The sequence below is a fragment of the Chelonia mydas genome, chromosome 1, assembly GCF_015237465.2.
Source record: "Chelonia mydas isolate rCheMyd1 chromosome 1, rCheMyd1.pri.v2, whole genome shotgun sequence".
Lineage (NCBI taxonomy): Eukaryota > Metazoa > Chordata > Testudines > Cheloniidae > Chelonia > Chelonia mydas.
The window spans coordinates 205,802,757-205,826,867 of record NC_057849.1 but is presented as its reverse complement, the minus strand read 5'-3'; the positions used below and the strand labels follow the sequence as shown (position 1 = coordinate 205,826,867).

The 24,111-nt window shown below is 43.3% G+C and overlaps 2 protein-coding genes across 2 annotated transcripts in view; one reads left to right on the top strand and one right to left on the bottom strand.

The window, feature by feature from the left end:
• Positions 1-20,815, top strand: part of VAMP1 (vesicle associated membrane protein 1) — a 104,142-nt gene extending 83,327 nt beyond the window's left edge. Inside the window, exon 5 of the mRNA XM_043524814.1 lies at positions 20,695-20,815. Coding sequence (XP_043380749.1) covers positions 20,695-20,774 — 80 coding nt within the window. The 3' untranslated portion in view covers positions 20,775-20,815. The remainder of the gene's footprint in view (positions 1-20,694) is intronic.
• FBXO40 (F-box protein 40) lies at positions 854-10,260 on the bottom strand. The gene is made up of 4 exons (XM_037892643.2): positions 10,249-10,260; positions 9,448-9,477; positions 6,470-8,356; positions 854-3,095 (listed from the first exon to the last, which is right to left on the bottom strand). The coding sequence occupies exons 1-4, from the start codon at positions 10,258-10,260 to the stop codon at positions 2,898-2,900; spliced, it is 2,127 nt and encodes a 708-aa protein (XP_037748571.1). The 3' UTR covers positions 854-2,897.
• Positions 20,816-24,111: the final 3,296 nt, after the last annotated feature.

Genomic DNA, 24,111 nt, shown 5'->3' with positions numbered 1-24,111 from the left:
TTGCTCTGTAAAATGGTGCTGTCCATACAGTGTGACCTTGCATGCAGCATACATGTGCGAGTTCATGCTGCACAGAGGATGCCATTTCGTAAAGCAAAATGGCATCTTCTATGTGATGTAACTATGCCCAGATGGTGCATGCAAGGTCACATAGAATGGAGGATGTCATTTTTAATGGCATCTTCCATGCTATCGGCAATCATGGGAAGCAATACATCTGAAGATCTGAAGATGGGGTCATGCAGGGAAAATGTTTCCAGCACTTACAGAGAAAACATACATAAAACAAGAAAAGAACCAACATACACACTAAAAGCTTACCAGAGGTCATCCTCAGGGCTCTGGTAAAGGTCAGTCTATCAAACCCCATAGCTGGGTTTGCCCCCTTGGTTACAAATTCATGTCAATTTTTAGATCCGGCCCCAGAACCCCACTTGGACAGTTCAGCTGTTTCTTTATACAGGTTGGGCCTTTGGTCACCAGTCTCCGGGAACAGGTAATCACTAGTTGACGGCTCTCTCCTCAGGGGGTAGCTTGAAAAGGCAGAATTTTGCATAACTGTGGTGGTTGAATTTATATTAACCACTTCTAGCTTACACCTCTCAGAAAGGTGGGTTTGTTACAGCAACGGAAAAAACCCTCTTCTGTTGTTGTAGCAAATATCTATACTGGACGCCACAGTGGCACAGATGCAGCGCCGTGGCTGTGCCGCTGTAGCGCCTGAACCATAGCCAAAGCCTGCATGGCCAGCGGCTACAAATCACCACACAGCGCTTTCCAAGCAAGCACATTTATTGTTAAGGTAAAAAGCATTACAGAGAAAACATATACAAAAGAATAAAAGTACCTACATGCATATAAATAACTTATTAGTGGTCACCCTAATTCCAGTTGGGGGTTCTGATAGTCAGTCTCGCAAACCTCACAGCTGGATTTGCCCCCTTGGTTACATGTTCATGTCGGTTTTTAGATCAGGCACCAGAATCCCAACTGGAAGGTTCAGCTGCTTCTGTATACAGCTTGGGCCTTTGATCTCCAGTCTCCGAGAACAGGCAATCACCAATTGATGGCCCGCTCCTCAGGGCATAGTTTGAAAGGACTAGGTTTTTGCATAACTCCTGTAATGGAATTTATATTAACCACTCCCCAGGGATTCCTCAGGAAACCCACTTAACACTTATTGTTCCAAAAGTCCATGCTTGTCTCATGCGTTTAAATATATTCCTTATACTTCCCAGGTCTCACCTAAGCCATAGTTTCAGTGTAGGGTACTGGGACTGACACATAGTCTGTCAGTCAAGACCCAGAGTAGAATGTGACTTTTATTCTTTGGAAATAAAACAGGCAACTAAAATGGGGCCAGGCCATGAAATTCAAGTATGAGATCTGGATCCAAATGTCCTCAGTATTAGAGAAGGTTTGGATTCAGTCTTCCAATTTGAGCTCCTCTATAGCAGACAAGTTGTTTTACAAAAGCAACAGGTGCCCAGCTTCTCCTAGCCAACCCCCTCGGTATCCGTCTTTAAAATGTATCCATGTTGTGCTCACTAAGATAAATAGGTCAGGATCTAGCTCAGACGATTTCAGTGAAGCTTTTATCAGAGGCTTCCAGGTTAGACCAGCTCAGCATATCTCTTCTGATTAATTAAATCCTAGCTAGTGCCTGGTCACCAGTTAACAGGGACAACATCCTGCAGCATCAAATGAAGGGAAGGGAAAGGGACCACTGTCAAGATGTTCTCTTCTCTAATTCATACCCTGAACTGCCAAAATTAAAAATGTTGCCCTTTCTCTCCAGTCTGATTCCAGGACCTGCTTTCACGGACAGAATAAAGGAAGAGTCAAGATGATAGGTATGGAGTGGGGGTGAAACTGATGTCATAATCTCTCTTTCTATGTAAAGAGAGCTAGCGGAGCAATTTTCTCTGGACTTGACGCAAGCAGACCAGAGCTGAAATAATACCAACATCATTGGGACAGGTACTAATTGTAAAATAGGCCAGATCCTCAGCTGGTATAAACTGACTTTCATGGTGCTATTCCACTTTGCATCAGCTGGCCAATGAGAATTGTTTAGAAGTTTGAGCATAGAAGCCAGGAATATTTCTGACTCACTGCATGACATTGAAAACAGTGTCATTTAGGGCAAATTTGTTAAAAAATGGTCTTTAATTTTGGCTGTCATTTTTGACAAAGAATTTTTTTATTTGAACTGTTTCAACCATCTCTACTTTAAGCATGCACTTAAATGCGGTCCAGAATGGGGATACTTTCATGAATCAGGGCCTAAAGTCCTTTTCCCTCAAATACCAGTTTGTTACTGTTTGATGCATTCCTGTCTCCTTGGTAAAATATCTATATAGCTGTAATTCATCCACCAATTTGGGGCTTGTTCTCCTGTGCCTATGCACACCAGTACCCTTGCTATCTCCACATCTGTCAGTTTTCAAGTAACCTAGCAAATGCACACTCTAGGAATTTCTCTGTGTGCTAGTAGTCGTCGATGATTCTGCTTACTGACAGGGATAAGATTCATCCAAACTAGGTACTCTAGCTGCTCTTTCCTCCCTCAGGGAAAAAGTATGGTGACAGTAGCTTTTCCCTGATTTCCAGATTGCCAGGCTGCCTGCTATAAACCAGTACTCTTATCATTGCTTTTTCCAGGTGGCTCTATTTATGAGCAGGCATGAAACACAAAAAATAAACAGAAAGCCTGTCAGCTGAATAAAGTACTGATTTTTTTTTTTTTTAGTATTGCTAAAATACTGAAGGAAAATGATGCAACATATTCCAAACAGAACAGCAAAAGGTTGATTTTGTGTTTCCAAAGGGAATTTTCTTATGGGGTGCCCACATAATAATCTCTACAACTGGGGGAGGAAGCTGGGAGGATTTATTCAGGATCCATGCCTGAAGGTTGAGACCAAGCTATCTTGAGCCCGCTTTCGGGGTCCACACATGCTGGCAAGCAAGAATGGATCCTTCTTGTGCTCTACATCGTAGAACGGACAGATCTTCAGGTGTTCAGACATGGAGGGAACATCACCGAACTGCCAGTTGTTAACAGGGGAGAACAGGCTGCTGAACTGCCAGATCTAGTATGTGGGAGTAAAGGAGAGAATACTAGAACGTTAATTAAAATGCAAAGAGGTTTTACAAACACATCGATGTTCTGATATTAAAATGGACTGTCATTACTCTTAATTGATTGGACTGACTAGTGGAGTCATGATAGCATAGGATTGGTGTAACAGTGGAAAATCAGGTCCTATGTCTTTATATACACTGTCTTATAACATCTCTCTCTTTGTGTAAATACATACTTATGTATACCAAACCAAAAGTATATTAAAATGGAGTAAGGTTGAGAGTGCACATGAATAACTTATAGGTAAAAAACATTCGACCAATGTTATAATTATAAACCAAGCATTATAAACCAAAACCAAGCATTATAAATCTAGGAACTTCAGAGTTAAAGTTATGTGTAACAGAAATCCAAATATTAGAAGTATTAGCCAATACATATATGATAGTAGTCGTATACACCATATTACTAGGTATTATGCATAGGGCTCCATGTCTGTCACGGAGGTCGTGGAATCACCGATTCTGTGACTTCCTGCGACCTCCAGAAGTTCTGCAGCGGCCAGTGTGGCTGATTCCAGAACCGCCCAAGCAGCTGGCCCTGGGGACAGCCACGCCAGCCGTTGCTGGAGCAGCTCTGCAGCCAGCTGCTCAGGTGGCCCCGCAGTCAGCTGCACCAGCCGCTGCTGGAGTGGCCTGGGGCTAGCTGCACCGGCTGCTGCTCTGGCAGCCCCGGGCAGCTGGCCCCGGATCGCCCGAGCAGCAGCCAGTGCAGCTGGCCCCGGAAGCTGCCTGAGCAGCAGTCCTGGGGGTGCCAGGAGCAGCTGCAGCTTGGTGGCTCCTGGCCACGATCCCAAGGCAGCCGGAGCAGAGTCACAACACAGCAGTATGGAAATTCTGGGACAGTGCTAAATTCTTAGCTGCCCATAGGAAGCACCAGAGAATGAATTGTAATTTAAAGCAGGTTCCAGCCTGCCTAAATTATACTAGGGCTGTTTTGGCTCCTGCTCAGCCTAGAACTGGAAGGGAGGAAAGGTGGTTTAAACGTTCACCCTCTTTCCCTATATTTGTTAGTGAAGTGCTGGTGAAATGTACCAGACTGACAACTCTGTAAACTTATGTCCTCTGTCAACAGTCCAAGAGAAGCAGAACAGCGGCAGTGTGAGATCCCATCCCCAAACCTTGTGTTCCTTCACCAATCTCCCTCACTTCTCACCTGGAGGAGTGAGAGAGGCATTCCATTAATAGACTGACAGATTTTAAGTCCAAAAGGGACCACTGTGATCATCTAGTCTGGCCTGCATTACCATAAAATTTCACACAGTAATTTCTGCATAAAGCCCATAAATTGTGATTTAAAGATTTCAAATGATCAAGCAGAATCCACCACATCACTGAGTAAGTTCTTCCACTGGTTGATTCCCAGCAATTAAAATGTTGTAACTTATTCCTAACCTAATTCCAATTTGCATTTGGCTAGCTTCAATTTCCAGCTGTTCAATTTTGTTATGCTAGATTAAAAAGCCCTCAGCTCTTACATATCTTCTCCCCATATAGGTACTTGTTATAGACAATGATCAAGTCACCTCTTAACCTTAACAGACTGAGCTCCCTATGCCTCTCACTGAAAGTCAGATCTTAAAACATTTTTGTGGTTCTTCGCTAAACCCTCACCCATTTTTGGTGTCCTTTTTGAAGCACAGACACCAGGCATGGACACAGTACTACTGGAAACAATGTGGTGGTCCCCTGCCTGCCATATACATAGGTAATATAACATCCCTATTTCTACTCGAGATTTCCTTTTTTATACATCCAAAGTTCACATTAGATTTTTGGCCAGAGCTTTAAACTGAGAGCTTATGTTCATTTGGTTATCTACTTTTACCCCTAAGTCCTTTTCAGAGTCACTGCTTTTCAAGATACAGTCCTCCATCCTGTGTGACACACACTCTTTGTCTCTGCGTGTATGACCTTGTATATGTAGTCATATTAAAGAGCTTGTCTGCACAATGTGTTAATGTGCACCAGGGGGGCATAAATTCTAATGTGCACCAGTTTGCACACTGACTGGCTCATGTGGACCCTGTTGGGACACACTAAAGTCCTCTAGGGCACACTGATGTAATCCCATTTCAAACAGTAATACATTAACGCACATGAGAGAACTTTTAGTGCACACCAGCAGGAGCAAAAGACATATCTGGCTTCAAGACTAAGCTTGATAAGTTTATGGAGGAGATGGTATGATGGGATAGCCTAATTTTGGCAATTAATTGATCTTTGACTATTAGCGATAAATACGCCCAATGGCCTGTGATGGGATGTTAGGTGGGGTGGGATCTGAGTTACCACAGAGTATTCTTTCCTGGGTGTCTGGATGGTGAGTCTTGCCCACATGCTCAGGGTTTAGCTGATCGCCATATTTGGGGTCAGGAAGGAATTTTCCTCCAGGGCAGATTGGCAGAGGCCCTGGGGGGGTTTCGCCTTCCTCTGCAATGTGGGGCACGGGTCACTTCCTGGAGGATTCTCTGCACCTCAAAGTCTTTAAACCACGATTTGAGGACTTCAGTGGCTCAGACATAGGTTAGGGGTTTGTTACAGGAGTGGGTGGGTGAGATTCTGTGGCCTGTGTTGTGCAGGGGGTCAGACTGGATGATCATAATGGTCCCTTCTGACCTTAAAGTCTATGATTGTATGATTCACACTGGCCAGTTAGTATGCAACAAGCTGGTGCCCATTAGAATTTCCATCCCAGCTGGTGCGCTCTAACATACCATGTAGACAAGCCCAAAGTCTCCCAAAACCATTCAGTCCTTGACTTCTTGTGAGAGTAACAGCAAAATCAGTGTCAGTTGTGATGATGAATGTGTAATACTGACACCCACTGACTGAGAGCTGGAGTGAGACCTGTCAACACATTTCACTTAGACCACCAAAAGTCGCCAGCAGATGTAAGTAATTTTCAGTCATTACCAACCTGGGCTAGTTTTAAACTTAGAGGTAAAGGGCTTCCTATCCCATGCCTGATACCTTAAGCAGCCAAGTCCCAATAAAGCAAATTTTCATGAATACCCTGTAAATTACCAATCAGTGAAAACATTAGGAGTTGATGTGAAAATCTGGGCTCCCTTCACAGTCACAGTTACTTGCAAGTATTTCACTTTTGCCTTACAAAATAGGATGTGGTAGTTTCAGGCTATCTTTAAGCACTGTACAGAACCCAAAAGAGATACAAGTCCAATTTCTAAAAAGTTCTGTGTGTGACCTTTAAGTGTCAGGAAAGCTCAGTTCACATCAAACAGAGTCAAGTCTTGTGTTATATTTTTAATTCGATGATCCTGCAAATACCTTTTGTTTTCCAAACACCACTGTCACTTGCCTTTTTGCGAGCTCTCCATGAAGTACCTCCATGGGAATATCTTTTTTTCTCCCACAGCAGGAGGACCATCCCTCTCTCTTGAAGTAGAGTGGCACAGATATCCCTCATCAGTACAGACACTTGGGACAGCTGAGACAAGCTGAAGCTGTCCAAGAACCCAGCAATATACTGTAAAAGTTCCAATGGAAGGCTGCTCAAGGATTCTTTACTTTTTCCTTGATTACTTGTTGTAAAATTGCATTTCTGTGTTTCAGAGAGCACAGGGTCAACTTCTGGTTTAATAGCAAATGTATCAAGATGCTGGCTGTAGATAATCTTTGCTTTATGACTAGCAGGGTAGAAGCGGTTTTGAACAAAAGTACATCCCAAGTAGGCAAGTGGACAACGATGTTGGAACCATCCATTTAGAGAGGACTGGATATCAGCATGAACATTCTTGAAATGTGAAGGAAACTCATCCCTCCTGAAGAAGTGATTGCAAGTGAATGTGAAGGCTGAGCAGCTTTTGTTATGTCTTCTAGTCACACACTCAGTATGAAGCTCTACATGGAGTTCTGGTGGGCTTTTTATATCCAGAACATCCGCTAGAACAGCTCTAGAGGAGAAGGGTTCCACCTGAAAGCTGTATGTCTGTGTCCCAAAATCCATGAACAGTCCATCAATATTCTTTGCTTCTGAGATCTCATGACCTTTCAGTTCCTTTTCCAGTGCACACAATAGTGTACTTCTGGCTGTATCTGATTTAGGAAATTCCTCAAGGCTTATTTGCAAATCTGAAGTATCCACTGACTTGTCCATCATTGCTATCTTGTATGCCAAGGAATCTCGAAGTTGTGCTCTTTTGCCATGATAGCTAACTGGCACTCTGAAGGTGCATACAGTCTTCACCTCATGAGCCTCCAAACTCCCATACACAAAGTCTTTCTCTCTTGGTGTACAAGCAGCTAGCTGACCAAAATGGATGAGCATTCTCCCATGATGCACCAGGTACATGTTATAATCCCCTACGTTAACTTCTTTCTTCAATCTCTCCAGGATCCCATCTTGCCAAGGAGCCAGACCTGTCTTTTCTGCACCTGTAATCACTTGATTATTTTTGTTTTCTTTTGGCTCTTCCACAATAGCTGCTTCCTTTGTCTTCTCCTTGGGGTTGCCATCACAAAGAATCTGTCCTGTTTTCTTGTAGCAATCTCCTTCCTTTTTTTCCGAGTTTGCTGAAACATCTGTTGCCTTCAATGCTGAAAGCTCTTTGCTAAACATGTTCTCCCAGGCTTTGTAACTTACTAGATCCATCCCCTTCTTATCCTTTGCCAAATCCTCACGCTCCTGTTGGGTAAGCTCAGCAACTTGGCCATCAGCTTCTATAGAATCACATGCTATTCCCCCAACGGCTCCTTCTTCCAAACCTGCTATTGGCTCTTCCGTGTTATCATCTTCTCTCCATTCTGGAAATAGCTCAACCATTTTCAGAGTTCTAAAAAGAATCTTCTGATCTCTGAGGGCTAGGGCTGTATCTAGATACTGCTCATTATGTGGCTCCTTCATAATGTTCTTATGTAGAATGGTTTCTGAGTCTACATTTGGCCAGCGATTCCATTCCATAGAGCAGTGGACAACACTGGCTGGACAGACCTGAAGGTGCTTTGCCAGCTTAAAACGGGCCATGGAGAAAGGGCAGCCGTAAACTGAGTTGAGGCATGAGACCTGCTCTAGGGGACATAAGAGTTGGTGTTCTTCCTGTTTACACATATGAAAGGCAGCCCCACAGCGTGAATGGCAGTTGATCACTAGGCAGGAGATGGTGAGCTCGACTGGGGCTTGGCATTGCCGGTTGAAACATTTCTCACAGTGCTTGTGCTGTCCAGGACTGGTTTTCTGATCCCTGCCCTATGAACATCATAGATAAGAGAAGACAAAAAGAAAATACAGTTATTGCCTAAAACAGCATATTGACCACAGGTGGAAGTTGCTTGACTCCTACATGCCAAGTCTAAAATGTCGTTCTAGTCTGAAAAGTGATTACATAAAAATGACACCTGCTTACATATCAGAGCTGGTCCTTGTGTGTATCAGAGTCATATCTGTTAATAATGGTGATGTAAATAAGCCATTACTGCTCTTTACTCTTCTTAGTCCAGCAGAGCAGCACAGCTCTGAAAGAGTGAGTCGGATTCCAGTCCTCCTTGTGCATCAGTAACAGAGTTTTTTATTAAATTCCAATCAACTGGAGGTAAGGTGTGAGAAAGTTCACAGTACACATTTGAGCTCTACAATAAATCTTCCAGCGAAACAAAGGAAGGCCATATTTGACATTTCCGATATGGCTAATCATGGCTGCTTTCGCTCAGGCTTGCTTTATTTTTTAGAACTTACAAACACCAAGCAGGTTACTAGGCTACCAGTTTTGTATTAAATGAACTGCTTACCTACCTTTCTTTTATGATTGTGGTTTCAATTAATCTCTTAGCTGTAAATTAAATGAGTTTAGTCATATAAAAATAATTATTTGTATTTGTGTAAGACCTTTCCAAAACAGTTTTCAAAGTGTCTTGCAAACAATTAATGGAGCATGAAAATAATTCTGGGAGTCACCTATTATTATGCCCTTTTACAGATGGGGCAACTGAAGCACAAAGATTAATGCCAAGCACAAACAGGCTCCATGGATGTCAATGACTTGTCCCAAGGAAGTTGCTGAGACAGGAAGAGAATGCAGGACTTTCCCTGCTCTAGCCACAAGACCACATTTCAACCTGGTTCAGCCCCATATTTCATTTGTGGAGGGAAAAAGCCAATGATCAGAAGGAACTGTAGTTAAATCTATAAACAGTTCCCTTTCTCCTTTTCCTTTGATATACAACAAAAAAAGATACAAAGTGGGGGGACCTTTTATGTTGTCAGGATGAAGAAAAGGATATGGACAATTTTACTGGTAGAGTCTTACAAGGAAATCACACGTCCTTCCCAAAAGCACTTACCATAATTCCAGCAGACCGTCTTGTTTGTCTCTGAGGAAAAAATGTAAATAATTAGTCAAATAATGAAGACTTCTGGGTTTCAGTAAACTAAAAAATACAATGGTGATAGTGCCCCTCAAGAGTAGTGCTAGCCTTTTGGCTGCCCAGGGTGGAAAATGTTTTCAGCATCCAGAAACTGAACCATAATAAACAAACAAACAAACAAATAAATAAATAAAAATTATGAAAACTGAGCAGCACAGAGGTCCAATGCCCCCTGGAAATAGGGGCTATGGGCAACCACGGTGGTTGATCACCCATACAACCAGTGCTGGTGCTGAGATGTTAGTGTTTTGCATTGCTATGCAAGAAACTCAAGTTCTACCATCCTATCCCCAAGAACAGCAAGATGCCTCACAGAAAGTAAGCTCAGGCCCTGTGGGAAGAAATGATACATAATGCTTCTTCGCCCACATTCTTTGAATCCTGTAGTTTGTGTCCTTCCCCATGAAGAAGTGACATTTTCACAATTAGTAAGAGGGAATCAGTAATACTACTAAGGGAAGGAAATTGATCTAGATAGGACACTACTTGGTGGGATCTGTATTCACTACAATACATACATCTACAGTAAAATTTGTCATACATTGGTCCCTCAACACCTCTTCAGCTTAGATTCTCAGCTCTCATGGAATCTGCAGCACTGAACTAGCCTGTTGTCTCTGGCAGTGACCAATACCTGTTGATGCAGAGAAGTGAAACCAACACTGCATGCTAGGAGAAAAAATTCCTTTCTGACCTTCTGCCTTGTAATCAACTTACATTCTGAATCATTAGTCTTGTTTACCTAATCTGTATCAGCACACAGGGAAAGAGCCAGTTTTAGCAGATTTATAAATTTATGTATAGCTTATTAATATCTTTTCAGTCCTACAAAAGTGAAGACAAAATATTTCCCTCATTGGCAGATGTCACGGAGCCAATGGCCCTTCAGGAGAATTAGGGCCTAACTAGCCCATGACAACCCTGTGGGCTACAACTGGAAGCCATCAGGTGCTCCAGGTGGTGCCCCTTTAGCTAATTAGTAATGGAGCAGCTGAGCTAGAAGGAGAGGCAGCTAGAACAGTATAAAGGAAAGGTTGCTGAGAAAGGAAAGAGAAAGGAGCCCTGTTTGGAGAAGTGTTGTAGCTACTGCAGGCTGGAAGCGAGCCATTATGTAAGCGGGGGAATGGTCCTGCTATTGTGGGGAACTTTCCTGGCTTATGCACTACCCTGGTGAAATGGGCTAGCAAAAGGATCTGAGTCCTTGCTCCCACTTCCTTTACCCAGAGGCCTGCCTGACCTCAAGGGTTCCCCTTCTAATCTCCTGTGTGGCAGAGTCCTCATAACCCCAACAAGGCTGGGCCCAGGATTCCTAGTAGGCTTGTTCCCCATCCTTGTTGTGGTCACTTAGGGCAAGGGCTAGGGTGTCTCCACTCCGGGGTGCTCTCTCTGCACTGGATGCTTCCCTGACCAACTGATCATTACATAAGTTCAAAGTAAATACAATTTATTAAACAGCAATCAATTAAAAAAAATAAGGAAAAAATGGGAAAGGTTAAAGGAAAACACACAACCCTGCCATAGGTGCTGGAACTAGGAGTGCGGGGGCTGCTGCAGCACTCCCTGGCTGGAAGTGGTTTCCATTACATACAGGGTTTACAGTTAGGTTCAATGGCTCTCAGCGCCCCCCACTTTGTGGGCACAGTAGAATCACAACCAGTGTCTCCGGAATGTAAGGAAGTTCAGTCTGTTCCTCACAAGTCCCAGGCCTCCTTCTCAGGCCCTGGCTGTGCTGCAGGGATGCTGCAGGTCGGACACTTGCTCTGGCAGTGGCCACACGCTCTCAGGCTCTAGGGGGCAGGACCTTTCTTTCCAGTGTCACCCTTGCCCCGTCGCGGTTACGATCCCCTTCCAAGTCTGGCCTGCTTGGCATCTTGGCTGGGGGCAACTCCCTGCGCTGGGCCCGTTGCCCTGTGTCCCCCTCGCTCTCCCCAGCTGCTCACCGCACCCGGCTTTGGACTGCTCCAGCTCCTGCCTCAGCACTGCTGCTGCTCTGCCTCCAGCGCAGCTCCCTGGGCTGCTCCTCTGGCCCCTCTGGCTCTGGTTGCTGCAGCTCTTCTCCCAGCACTGACCCGCTCCCTGGGCTGCTTCCTTGGCTCTCTCTGGCTGGCATGGTTCTGCTCCCCAGCTCATCTCCGGCTCCTGCTCTCTCCTTAGCTTGGACCCCCTCTGTTCCAGACAATTCCAGCTCACACAGCAGACAGGACCCCCCTGGCTTCCTGACTCTATCATTAGCCTGCCACCCTGTCAATCAGGCTGACCTGGAGCATTGGCCTCCACCGTTGGTAATGATTTCCCATCAACCCTTCCCCTTTCTTTTGGTACTGGGAGCTAGCCAACCAAACCCCCTCCCGCCCCCCGCCACTGAATTTTAGTCAGGGGCCAACAGTCCCCTTACACATAGGAAGCAGGGTAGGCTGCTGTGGGGTCAAGCCCTGAAGGAGGACTTGGAGCTGACAGTGAGAACCCCAAGAGAATTGTCAAGATCCCTGGAAAATGGAGACAGTGGCAGAGCTCTTCTCACTAGCCTCTGGGAAGAGAGCTGGCATAAGCCTCCAGACCAGAGTCCTACAGGTGGAAACTGGCTTTGGGGAAGGGAACAAGAAAGATAGAGAGAGATCTGGTAAAGAAACCCCAGGGGACCAGAGTAGACTCCTGTGGAGGAAGCCCTGAGTTAGGGCCCATGATGGATAGAAGAAACCCACAGGGAGCAGGTTAGTCTCCTGGGGGAGAAGCCCTGGGATAGAGCTTGTAAGTGGGAACAGGGAGACCCCCAGAGGTAAACTGCCAGAGTCCCTGGAGGAGGGAGGCAGTATGGGGAATCCTGCTGTGAAAGAACTAGCCATTAGTTTGGCCTGAGAGGGGCTGAAAAAGAATCATCACTTTGGATTTGTTAGGATTTTTGTTTGGACCTTTTTGTTACCCTGAAAGGGGACTGAACTTGGCTGGAGGGCTGAGCCCCAGAAAACATGGTGAGAGAGAGATGGCCTCCAGGAGGTGCCAGAGACAAGGGCTCCTTGCAACATCACAGCCTGACACAAGAGGGTACTACAGGTGGTGCGCAGACCACTTTACAGCAGATTATTCTGTAATTGTCCATTATGGAGTTTCCTTCACCTTCCTTGGAAGCATCTGGTACTGGAACAGGTGGACCACTGGTCTGATCCAGTTTGGCAGTTCCTATATTCACATACTATAGAAGATGAGATCTTTCTTTCTTGGAATTTAGTTTTATCTACATTTGAAGTACTCACAGGAGCAAGAGACACCAACCCATTTATTTCTCACTGGCAGCAGCACTGCTGTGCTAATTCTTGTCGTATTTCACTGCAACTGTAATCTCTGAAAATAGTCTCAGCCATGACTTGCATAAGGTCACAGGAGGACTGGTGTTGTTATACACCAATAAAAACAAACATATGAACAATGCTTTCCACTGGGAGACTAAATCCAAGACAAATAATTGATAGATACATATATAACTGAATGGGGACCAAAGCACATAAGCATCTATGTCAGTAATAACCTATGCAGGTCTCATCCTGTCCCCCACCAACACAGAAAGTTCTTTTTGGAACATTTCTGGGCCTGATCTTGCTCTTACTTATACTAGGGCAAATCAGAACTCCATCAAAGACACTGGTGTGAAAAATTGATGTAAGATGTTTTCATTAGAAGAAGTGGAACTGAATCAGATCTATGTTTTAATTTGGGCCCATCCCTAATTTTTGTGCTTTTCTATCAGAAAAATTATTTTACATATCTTTCAGTGAATATCAATTTTTTTCAATTTACAAAACAAAAGAGGATTTTTTTTTATAATTTAGCCACAAACTCCACCAGGGACTTTCAAGATGTTTTTTCTCCCTGTCCTTGGAGATCATTTTATTAGTAATAAGAAGCTCCATATGCAGACGTTAGCTGATGATGTTGTTGCTGATACCCAAGGCACAATAGATCTCAGCTCATTCTCCAGTAGCTATATCAGCTCTGAAATGCTAACAGGAGATAAAACTTTTTTTGTCAGTAAAGTCCGAAGATAAAATTCTAAGGCAAACACAAAGCACCAACCCAGGAACCAAACCCTGCAACAAACCCCGGTGCCAACTCTGTCCACATATCTATTCAAGGGACACCATCAGAGGACCTAACCACATCAGCCACACCATCAGGGGCTTGTTCACCGGCACATCTACCAATGTGATATATGCCATCATGTGCCAGCAATGCCCCTCTGCCATGTACATTGGCCAAACTGAACAGTCTCTATGCAAAAAAATAAATGGACACACATCTGACATCAGGAATCATAACATTCAAAAACCAGTAGGAGAACACTTCAACCTCCCTGGTCACTCGATAACAGACCTAAAAGTGGCAATTCAACAAAAAAACTTCAAAAACAGCATGAAACTACAGAGCTGGAATTAATTTGCAGACTGGACACCATCAGATTAGGCCTGAATAAAGACTGGGAGTGGCTGAGTCATTACAAAACCTAAACCTAATTTCCCCAAACTAATTTCCCCCTCCTGCTACTCACACTTTCTTCTCAACTGTCTGAAATGGGCCACTCTCATTACCACTTCAGAAGTTATTTTTCCTCCCTTGGTATCCTGCTGTTAATTGAATTGTCTCCTTTTGTTGCTGCCAGAAATTTTGGGTTCAGTTAAAGGTTCTGGAGAGGAGTGTTCTCTTTAATGTTATAGACCCTTTTGCCCCATACACCAGCTTCCATCCCTGTTTCTGTTCCTCTTTATTCCTCTCCTTTGACTCCTGTTCTTCCTTGGTTCCTATTTCCTATCCCCAGCTTTTGTCCATGTTACCATAGCCCCTATTATCCATTCCCCTCAACTTATGCCCTGGTTCCCTTCTATTACTTCTAGCCCCACCTCTGTTCCTCACTTCTGGTTAGAGACAGGCTCTGTGCTCCTTGTCTTCCATGCTGCTTGGGCATTGCCAGGGCACTGAAAGCACAGAAGGGGTAGGTCTCAGTTCAGGTGCCTGAGTAGTAAAGACCTCCGTATGTTCCACCACCATATAAATTGACATGTTTCCATGCCCCCTTTTTGGTTTATGTCCTGTCCTCGGATCTCATTTCTGGACATTTACACATTTGATGTGGTGACCATTTTGAAAATGTTTTTTTTATTTTTTAATAGGAAACATTAGGACTGCTTGGGTGTTTTTCACATTTCGAGACATTTTAAAGGTTAGAATAAAAGACTTTTTTTTCAGGCTTTTTACACATTTTTAAATAGTTTAGCAAACAGAAATAAAGTGTAAAGAAAAATATGTTAACAGGCCTTTTTAGAGAAAAATATTTTTATACAGTGTAACGATGCTGGTTCTGACGGGACCCAACTGCGAGTGCCAATTCAGGACAAATTGCTTAAAGCAGGGCAGTTACAGCCCAAGGCTGGGGTTTCTAGGCACACCAAGGCAAACCAAACCAGCCAGACAGAGAAGACTTTGGTTTTACCCCACTGGCTAACCACAAGTCACACAAACAATTCCCTTAGACACTCCAGTTTCCCAGTATCACCACCAGTGCCACTCGTTATGGGGACAAATGGTTGTGAAAACCAATACCCCAGTAAAAGAAGAAAGGTTCTTTCGGTCCCAAAGGACCAAGCCCCAGACCCAGGTCAATATACAAATCCGATCTTACCCACAAATCACACTGTTGCCAATCCTTTAGAATCTAAAATCTAAAGGTTTATTCATAAAAGGAAAAAGATATAGATGAGAGCAAGAATTGGTTAAATGGAATCAATTACATACAGTAATGGCAAAGTTCTTGGTTCAGGCTTGTAGCAGTGATCGAATAAACTGCAGGTTCAAATCAAGTCACTGGAGTACATCCACAGCTGGGATGGGTCATCAGTCCTTGGGTCAAAGCTTCAGTGTAGCAAAGTTCCTCCAGAGGTAAGAAGCAGGATTGAAGACCAGATGGAGGAGCTGCACCAGCTTTTTATATTCTCTTGCCATGTGGTCTTTCTTTCTTTGTCCCAAGGACAAGCTGTCCATCACATGGCATGGAAAAACCTCAGAGTTCTGTCCATAGGCATGTCCCTGCATACCTTGCTAAGTCACAAGGCGTGTCTGCCTTCTCTCAATGGGTCAATTGTATAGCTGATGGTCCTTAATGGGCCATCAAGCAGGCTAGGCAGAGCTGACACCAACTTGTCTGGGGCGTCACCCAGAAGCATAGCACAAGTTTGAAATACAGACAGTACAGAGCCAATACTTATATCTTTAAATACAAAATTGATACATGCAAACAGATAGCATAAACATAACCAGCAAACCATAACCTTGTCTTAGACACCTTATTTGACCCCCTTTATAAAAGATTTGGTGCCACTACAGGACCTTGGTTGCAACAATGTTCTATACGATCCCAGTTCAAGTCAATAACGTCACCATACAGTTTTTGAAATAAAGGCTTTAAATTAGTTATAGAACATGTATTTTTAGAAAAAATAAAGTTGGGTTGGGTTGAACAGAGCACAAAGTGAGAGAGGCTGTAGAACAGCCGAGAAAAGCAAAAGCCTTTCAGCCTGTTACAGAAAGAGACAGAAAATAAAGTGAGAGAGGCTGCAGAGAGTTTTAAAATTACAGGAAAGGAAGAAAAGCCTGTGTCCCTGACCAAGCGCCAGAGACAAGAGAAAATCAGTTTACCCCTTTAGCTGCCCTAGTCAAATGCTAGTAATTTCAGGACAGTCAGCCTTGGACAAGCCACACCTCTTGCCTGAGTCAATCAGAAGCTATTCTTTAGACATGTTTCAAAACTGAATTTTTCTGAACCAATTACAATGCACCAAGGGGTGTGGCTATGGACCATTGGCCCGTTTAAAAAAAATGCATCTCTTTAAAGCAGTGGTTCCCAAACTTGTTCCACCGCTTGTGCAGGGAAAGCCCCTGCCGGGCCAGGCCGGTTTGTTTACCTGCCGTGTCTGCAGGTTTGGCTGATCGCGGCTCCCAGTGGCCCCAATTTGATGCTCCAGGCCAATGGGAGCTGCTGGAAGTGGCGCGGGCCGAGGGACGTACTGGCTGCCACTTCCAGCAGCTCCCATTGGCCTGGAGCAGCGAACCGCAGCCAGTGGGAGCCGCGATCGGCCGAACCTGCAGATGCGGCAGGTAAACAAACTGGCCTGGCCCGGCAGGGGCTCTCCCTGCACAAGCGGTGGAACAAGTTTGGGAGCCACTGCTTTAAATTAATGAATGAAAAGACTGACACTGTACATAACAGAAGTTTTTGTAGAAAGATACTAGCCTTTTAAAAAAAAGTGTTAAAGTTTTGCCTAAAAGAAAACTGCTCTAAAACTTATTACTTGTAAACTGTAAAGAAAGCTTTAAATACTTAATAGAATATGTTCACCCAGGGTAACTTAAAAGAAAAAAACCTGCTTATGTGAAACAGTTGATAACACTTTTTACCAGAGATAAGAAGGCTATTTCTTCCCCACACTCTTTCTTTCCTAAATTTTTAAACATCTAAATGCTGTTAAACCAGGTAAAGTTTTTGTCATAAACATACAACTAAGGGTAACATAAAATCCCTCCTTTACCTTTAGGGGTTAAGAAGCTCAAATAACCTGGTTGGCACCTGACCAAAAGGACCAATAAGGGAAGAAGATCCTTTCAAATCTGTTGGGGGAGGTTTTGTTTGTGCTCTCTTTGTTCTCTCTCAGGACAGAGAGAGGGATCAGGCAGGCAAAAACCCTCTCCTAAAACCCTACCTGAAATAAGCACCTAGAATTACAAAAATTGTAAGGTTTCAGAGTAGCAGCCGTGTTAGTCTGTATCCTCAAAAAGAAAATCCGATGAAGTGAGCTGTAGCTCACAAAAGCTTATGCTCAAATAAATTTGTTAGTCTCTAAATGCCAAAAATTGTACGTAAAGGCAAGGAAATGTGTAAGATTATCTTTTGTTTCAGCATTAGATTATCTTTTGTTTCAGCTTGTGAATTTTCCCTATGCTAAGAGGGAGGTTTATTCCTGTTTTTGTAACTTTGAAGTTGAGCCTAGAGGGGAATCCTCTGTGTTTTAAATCTTTTTATTACCCTGTAAAATTACCTTCCATCCAGAGGTGCTTCTTTTACTTGTTTCTTTATAATAAAGTTCTTCTTTTAAGAACCTGATTGGGTTTTAGTGTCCTAAAAACCCAAGGATCTGGTCTGTGCTCACTTAGTTAACCTATTGGTTGGTATATTATTCTCAAGCCTCCCCAGGAAAGGGGGTGAAGGGGCTTGGGGGGATATTTTAGGGAAAGAGGAACTCCCAGTGGTCCTTTTCCTGAATCTTTGTCTAAATCACTTGGTGGTGGCAGCATCCAAGGATAAGGAAAGGATTTTTGCCTTGTGGAAGTTTTTAACCTACGCTGGTAGAAATAAGCTTAGGGGGTATTTCATGTGGGTCCCCACATCTGTACCCCAGAGTTCAGAGTGAGGAGGGAACCCTGACAGTTTTAACAAACTTTTAAAAGTTTAACGTGGAAAAAAACTGCATTGGTCATTTTTGACTGAGATGAAAAATCCTGCGACATGACATAAAGATCTGTCTTTATAATCTAAGGGATGTTTTGTGGAGATTTAGCAGAAAAAATATTTAAGGTACACTACCCTAGCCTTTCAAAAATAGTGTTTGCTTATTTTTAAAATGATGCATCTTAACAGTAGGACTGGAAGGGATCTCGAGAGGTCATCTAGTCCAGTCCCCTGCACTCATGGCAGGACTAAGTATTATCTAGACCAGTGGTTCTCAAAGCCGGTCCACCACTTGTTCAGGGAAAGCCCCTGGCGCACCGGACCAGTTTGTTTACCTGCCGCGTCCACAGGTTCTGCCGACCGCAGCTCCCACTGGCCACAGTTCGCTGCTCCAGGCCAATGGGGGCTGCTGGAAGGGCCGCCAGCACGTCCCTTGGCCCGCGCCACTTCCCGCAGCCCCTATGGGCCTGGAGCGGCGAACTGTGGCCAGTGGGAGCCGCGATCAGCCAAACCTGTGGACGCAGCAGGTAAACAAACTGGTCCGGCGCGCCAGGGGCTTTCCTTGCACAAGCGGCGGATCGGCTTTGAGAACCACTGATCTAGACCATCCCTGACTGGTGTTTGTCTAACCTGCTCTTAAAAATCTCCAGCGATGACGATTCCACAACCTCCCTATGCAATTTATTCCAGTGTTTAACCACCCTGATAGTTAGGAAGTTTTTCCTGATGTCCAACCTAAACTGTCCTTGTTGCAATTTAAGCTTATTGCTTCTTGTCCCATTCTCAGAGGTTAAGGAGGACAATTTTTCTCCCTCCTCCTTATAACAACCTTTCAACAACAATCAAACAAAAATTGTTCAACTTGTAAATTGTAAAGAAAGCTTTATATACTAAAGCATAATATAGAAATCCTCCCCTGAGGGGGCTTACAATAATTTTTTTTTAAAGCAGTGGGGGAAATTTTGCTGTCTGGAGTGGCTTACGACTATGAATGCCTATCTCAGGGCAGGCTGTCAAAAACAGGGCAGATACCCCAAACTGGTAGTCTGTTCTTTAATTAGATTTCACCAAGCCAATAACAAAAGTGAACTCTTGGATCTACTCTATCAGTCTCACCTTAGAGTCACAGACAAAGTAAAACTATTTCCCCATGTTTATCCCCCTCCCCACCCTCCACTGTTCTTCAGATGTTCTTGTCAACTGCTGGAAATGGCCCACCTTGATTATCACTACAAAAGGTTTCCCCCCCCACACCCCCGCTCTCCTGCTGGTAATAGCTCACCTTACCTGATCACTCTCATTACAGTGTGTACGGTAACACCCATTGTTTCATGCGCTCTGTGTGTATAAATCTCCCCACTGTATTTTCCACTGAATGTATCCAATGAAGTGGAGCTGTAGCTCATGAAAGCTTATGCTCAAATAAATGTGTTAGTCTCTAAGGTGCCACAAGTCCTCCTTTTCTTTGCATGTAGCATTTTCAAGGTGTAATAGGGCCATTAACCAATCCTTTGTATTATGATTTACCTTGATCGCCCATCTGATTTTGATAGTCTTTCTGGATGGGGAGGGGGATGATTCCCATGCTTGAGCTCACAAATTCAGAGCAAACATTTTCAAAGCAAAATTTACATATTTTCTTATAGCTTGGAATACCACCATTATAAGTGAGATTAATGCATGCAGCAACTTACAAACCATAGAGTCCAAACACTAAATACATTCTTATAAGACTATTTTGAGCAAAACTAACATCCAGGTGAACTGGGCAGGTCTCTAGCTATGAATCTGTTAGTTCTTAGCTAATGCCTGCAGTCTTGGCAAAAGCTGGCACCTGGTCTGTCAGTGTCACAGTTACGATAGATAACCCACATTTACATATGTCTTCCAAAAAAAAAAGTAAAATTTAAAAAGACAAAAGCCACATGTCAGCATGAAGGATTGAATGCCGCTGGTAAGGAGAGAGATGAGCATGTGTTTCCACAGTTCCTCTTGCTTTTTTCAAAAACTGTTCACTTTTGCAACAACATTTTTATTAGAAATAAAACTATATTAGCATGCTTTTATATTGGATCTACACATGACACTAAGGAAGCAGCATTTTGCCACAAAAAGGCACCCATTTTTCATGAAGCTATACTTTTGTAACTGCATGAAGATGTAAGCTAAAGACTTACCCAGCTTACCCTGGTTATCAGAAGAAACATATCCCCCACACTCTCTCCCCACCTTTTTGTAAAAAACCTGTGAACTTTTGCAACACAAGAATTTTTTTAAAATAAATCTATGGTTTTAAACATCACACTAAGAAAGAAGCATTTTGTAACACAGAGGCATTCTTTGGTTTCAAGTCAGAGAATTTTTAGTGATTTTTTTTTGAACAAATGAATAGCAGTTTCATTTACAAATATGTGCATTATCTGAAAACCCACAGATGCCCAACTATGAGACAGAGCCCAGCATCGTCACCAGGAGTTGGAGTTTTCAGACCAAAAAACAATCAGCTTCACTGATGTGAGGTCTTTTGAAAAGCATTTAGACATGAGTATTAAAGTAGTGTATCGTGAAAGACTGACACTGTACATAACAGAAGTTTTTGTAGACATATACTAGCCTTTTTTTTAAAAAAAAAGTTTTATTTGCTTTTTAAACTTTTGCCTTTTTTTATATAACAGGTCAGGAATGGTGCCCGAAAATCCTGTTTGTTTGGAACATGACAGACATTACAGCATCCAAAATATCAAAGCCTTTATAGGAGCACTGTATTTGTGTGAGTACTGGCATGCCTGTAAAACCACTGGTGTACATGTATTAGTGAAGAATGCCTTGAAGTGTATGGGGAAAGAATGAGATGTCCCAGCTGTAAACTGTTTTGCAGGTTGAATGCCTGTTTAGAAAGACGCAGAGCTCTGTCAGCAGACAGTAAAATTGACTGAAACTAGAAGTCTTTTTGATAAGTATGGTTTCTATGATGTTAAAAGTCATAGGTGCAAAAGCAAGAAGTGCTCCCAGTGTTATCAGAAGACAGACAGCATAGATAGCCATGAATGTTATATGTGTAACAATTGTTCTCCAGAACAGGGGGAGGATTATGTCTTTTATGACTTTGAATGAATGCAAGAATGGGATACACGTGCCAAATTATGTCCTCACCGTGCATTTAGATAAAGAATCCAGCGGGGAATTTAAAGGGGATGAATGTGTCAGCAAGTTTGTTCAAACTTTTGTAGACAAACGTTTTAAGGATTTGACTTTTATTGCTCATAATGCTAAAGGTTACAACAGTTGTTTCATACTTAGACAACTGATTAAGGGAAAAATGACCTTCAGCACTGTCATGCAGGATAGAAAACTGTGTGACGGGGGGGACTTAGAAATCAGATTTATAGATTCTTTAAATTTTCTGCCCATGAACCTCAGCAAGTTACCTAAGGCTCTGGCATTCGAAGGAGTCAAGGGGTACTTTCAACATTTTTTTAACACCACTGAAAATCAGAAATATGTGGGCCCTTTGTGCAGGGTAGAACACTTTGTGGGTAGAACACATGATGTCTGGGGAGAGCGAGAGAGAAATTTCTGAACTGGTACCAACACAATCACCAGAATGAATTTGATCTCCAGAAAGAACTGAGCTATTATTGCCAGAAAGAGGTTGACATTTCGTGAGAGGCTTGTGACCAGTTCAGAAAAAAAGTCATGAAAATGACAAGGATGCAACTTGTTAACAACTTGAGGTAGGACAGTGAGGAGGTGGTGACTACGTGTACAGACCTCTTTAAATACATTACAGTAGAGTCAATATGCATGGCCATGTTCTGGTTTAATTTTTTAAAACTGAGAACCCTTTTGCCACCATAAGCAGCACAAGAGATATTCCACGCCTGCCATTCAATAACTGATGTAAATGGCCCACATAGATTTCATAGTAGCAGCCATGTTAGTCTGTATTCGCAAAAAGAACAGGAGGACTTGTGGCACCTTAGAGACTAACAAATTTATTTGAGCATAAGCTTTCGTGAGCTACAGCTCACTTCATCGGATGCATTCAGTGGAAAATACAGTGGGGAGATTTATATACATAGAGAACATGAAACAATGGGTGTTACCATACACACTGTAAGGAGAGTGATCACTTAAGGTGAGCTATTACCAGCAGGAGAGCGGGGGTGGGGGGGAAACTTTTGTAGTGATAATCAAGGTGGGCCATTTCCAGCAGTTGACAAGAACGTCTGAGGAACAGTGCGGGGTGGGGAGGGGGATAAACATGGGGAAATAGTTTTACTTTGTGTAGTGACCCATCCACTCCCAGTCTCTATTCAAGCCTAAGTTAATTGTATCCAGTTTGCAAATTAAAGCAAATACTCACCAGCAACCACACACCACACAACAGAACCACTAACCCAGGAACCTATCCTTGCAACAAAGCCCATTGCCAACTCTGTCCGCATATCTATTCAGGGGACACCATCATAGGGCCTAATCACATCAGCCACACTATCAGAGGCTCGTTCACCTGCACATCTACCAATGTGATATATGCCATCATGTGCCAGCAATGCCCCTCTGCCATGTACATTGGTCAGACTGGACAGTCTCTACGTAAAAGAATATATGGACACAAATCAGACGTCAAGAATTATAACATTCAAAAACCAGTTGGAGAACACTTCAATCTCTCTGGTCACTCGATTAAAGACCTAAAAGTGGCAATACTTCAACAAAAAAACTTCAAAAACAGACTCCAACGAGAGACTGCTGAATTGGAATTAATTTTCAAACTGGATACAATTAACTTAGGCTTGAATAGAGACTGGGAATGGATGGGTCATTACAGAAAGTAAAATTATTTCCCCATGTTTATCCCCCTCCCCACCCCCTACTGTTCTTCAGATGTTCTTGTCAACTGCTGGAAATGGCCCACCTTGATTATCACTACAAAAGGTTTCCGCCCCGCCCCACTCTCCTGCTGGTAATAGCTCACCTTAAGTGATCATTCTGGTTACAATGTGTATGGTAACACCCATTGTTTCATGTTCTCTATGTATATAAATCTCCCCACTGTATTTTCCACAGTATGCATCCGATGAAATGAGCTGTAGCTCACGAAAGCTTATGCTCAAATAAATTTGTTAGTCTCTAAGGTGCCACAAGTACTCCTTTTCTTTTGGCCCACATAGAGAACATCCATATCCAGCATGTTTTGCAGGGTGGGGAATTTAAAGTAGGGTCCTATTTTTTAGATCGTTATGGTGTCATAGCTGGTAATGGCTGCTTTTTTCACACTGTCCCAACTACTGCTGGGAGAATGACTGCAACCCGCTGCTTAATGCAACATATGGACAGTTGTACAGTTGAACCCTCATTAAGTCCTAATTTCTTAGAAATCAGGAGTATGAGGTGAGGATGATATGGAACATGGATGGAAAGCCTTGTTAACGAGTAATAATCAGGTGGGGGATTTATTACTTTGAAAAAAAACATGTCACAGCCTTTGGTTCCTAGACACACCTTTTACAGAGGTAGAACAAACACTATCTGTCTGTATTACAAACTGTAGCCCAGGAAGCATATTCATTACTATGATTTTACCAGCTTCTGCCCTTTTGTTAACAATATTAAGAAGTACCCCATGGGGCACCCTGTCATCGTATGGGAGGATCTGGGGGATCTCACACCATTGGTGTGATGTTCCCCTCTGGTGTTATCTGGACCTGTGATCTGCTAGGTCACTCCAATCCTTGACTCTGGGAGCCAGCCTTACCCTGCTCTGCTCTGAGAACCCCCACTCCTGGGCTGTTCACGCACAGCCTCTGGCATGTAAGCTGCTCCTTGGATTGTGCAACCGAATGACGCTAGCCAATACCTCTGGTCCCAGACACAACCCTAGGAACCTCCGTCTTGCAGTGTCCAGTTATGCCTACTGGACGCTGCAAGCTTATATGAGTTCCTCAATTTAACAAAGAACTTGATCTGTACCAGGCTTATTATTGCAAGGGGAGTCTCTGACACACTTCAAACCAAATGCACTGCTTCCGGTGGAATAAACAAACAGATTTATTAAGTATAAAGATAGATTTTAAGTGATTATAAGT

Excerpts from the sequence above, each read along its gene's own strand:
- FBXO40 (XM_037892643.2), bottom strand. Across the intron at positions 8,357-9,447 it reads GACGGTCTGCTGGAATTATG|GGCAGGGATCAGAAAACCAG; the intron begins GTAAGTGCTTTT and ends TGATGTTCATAG. Across the intron at positions 3,096-6,469 it reads CATGGAGAGCTCGCAAAAAG|ATCTGGCAGTTCAGCAGCCT; the intron begins GCAAGTGACAGT and ends CCCACATACTAG.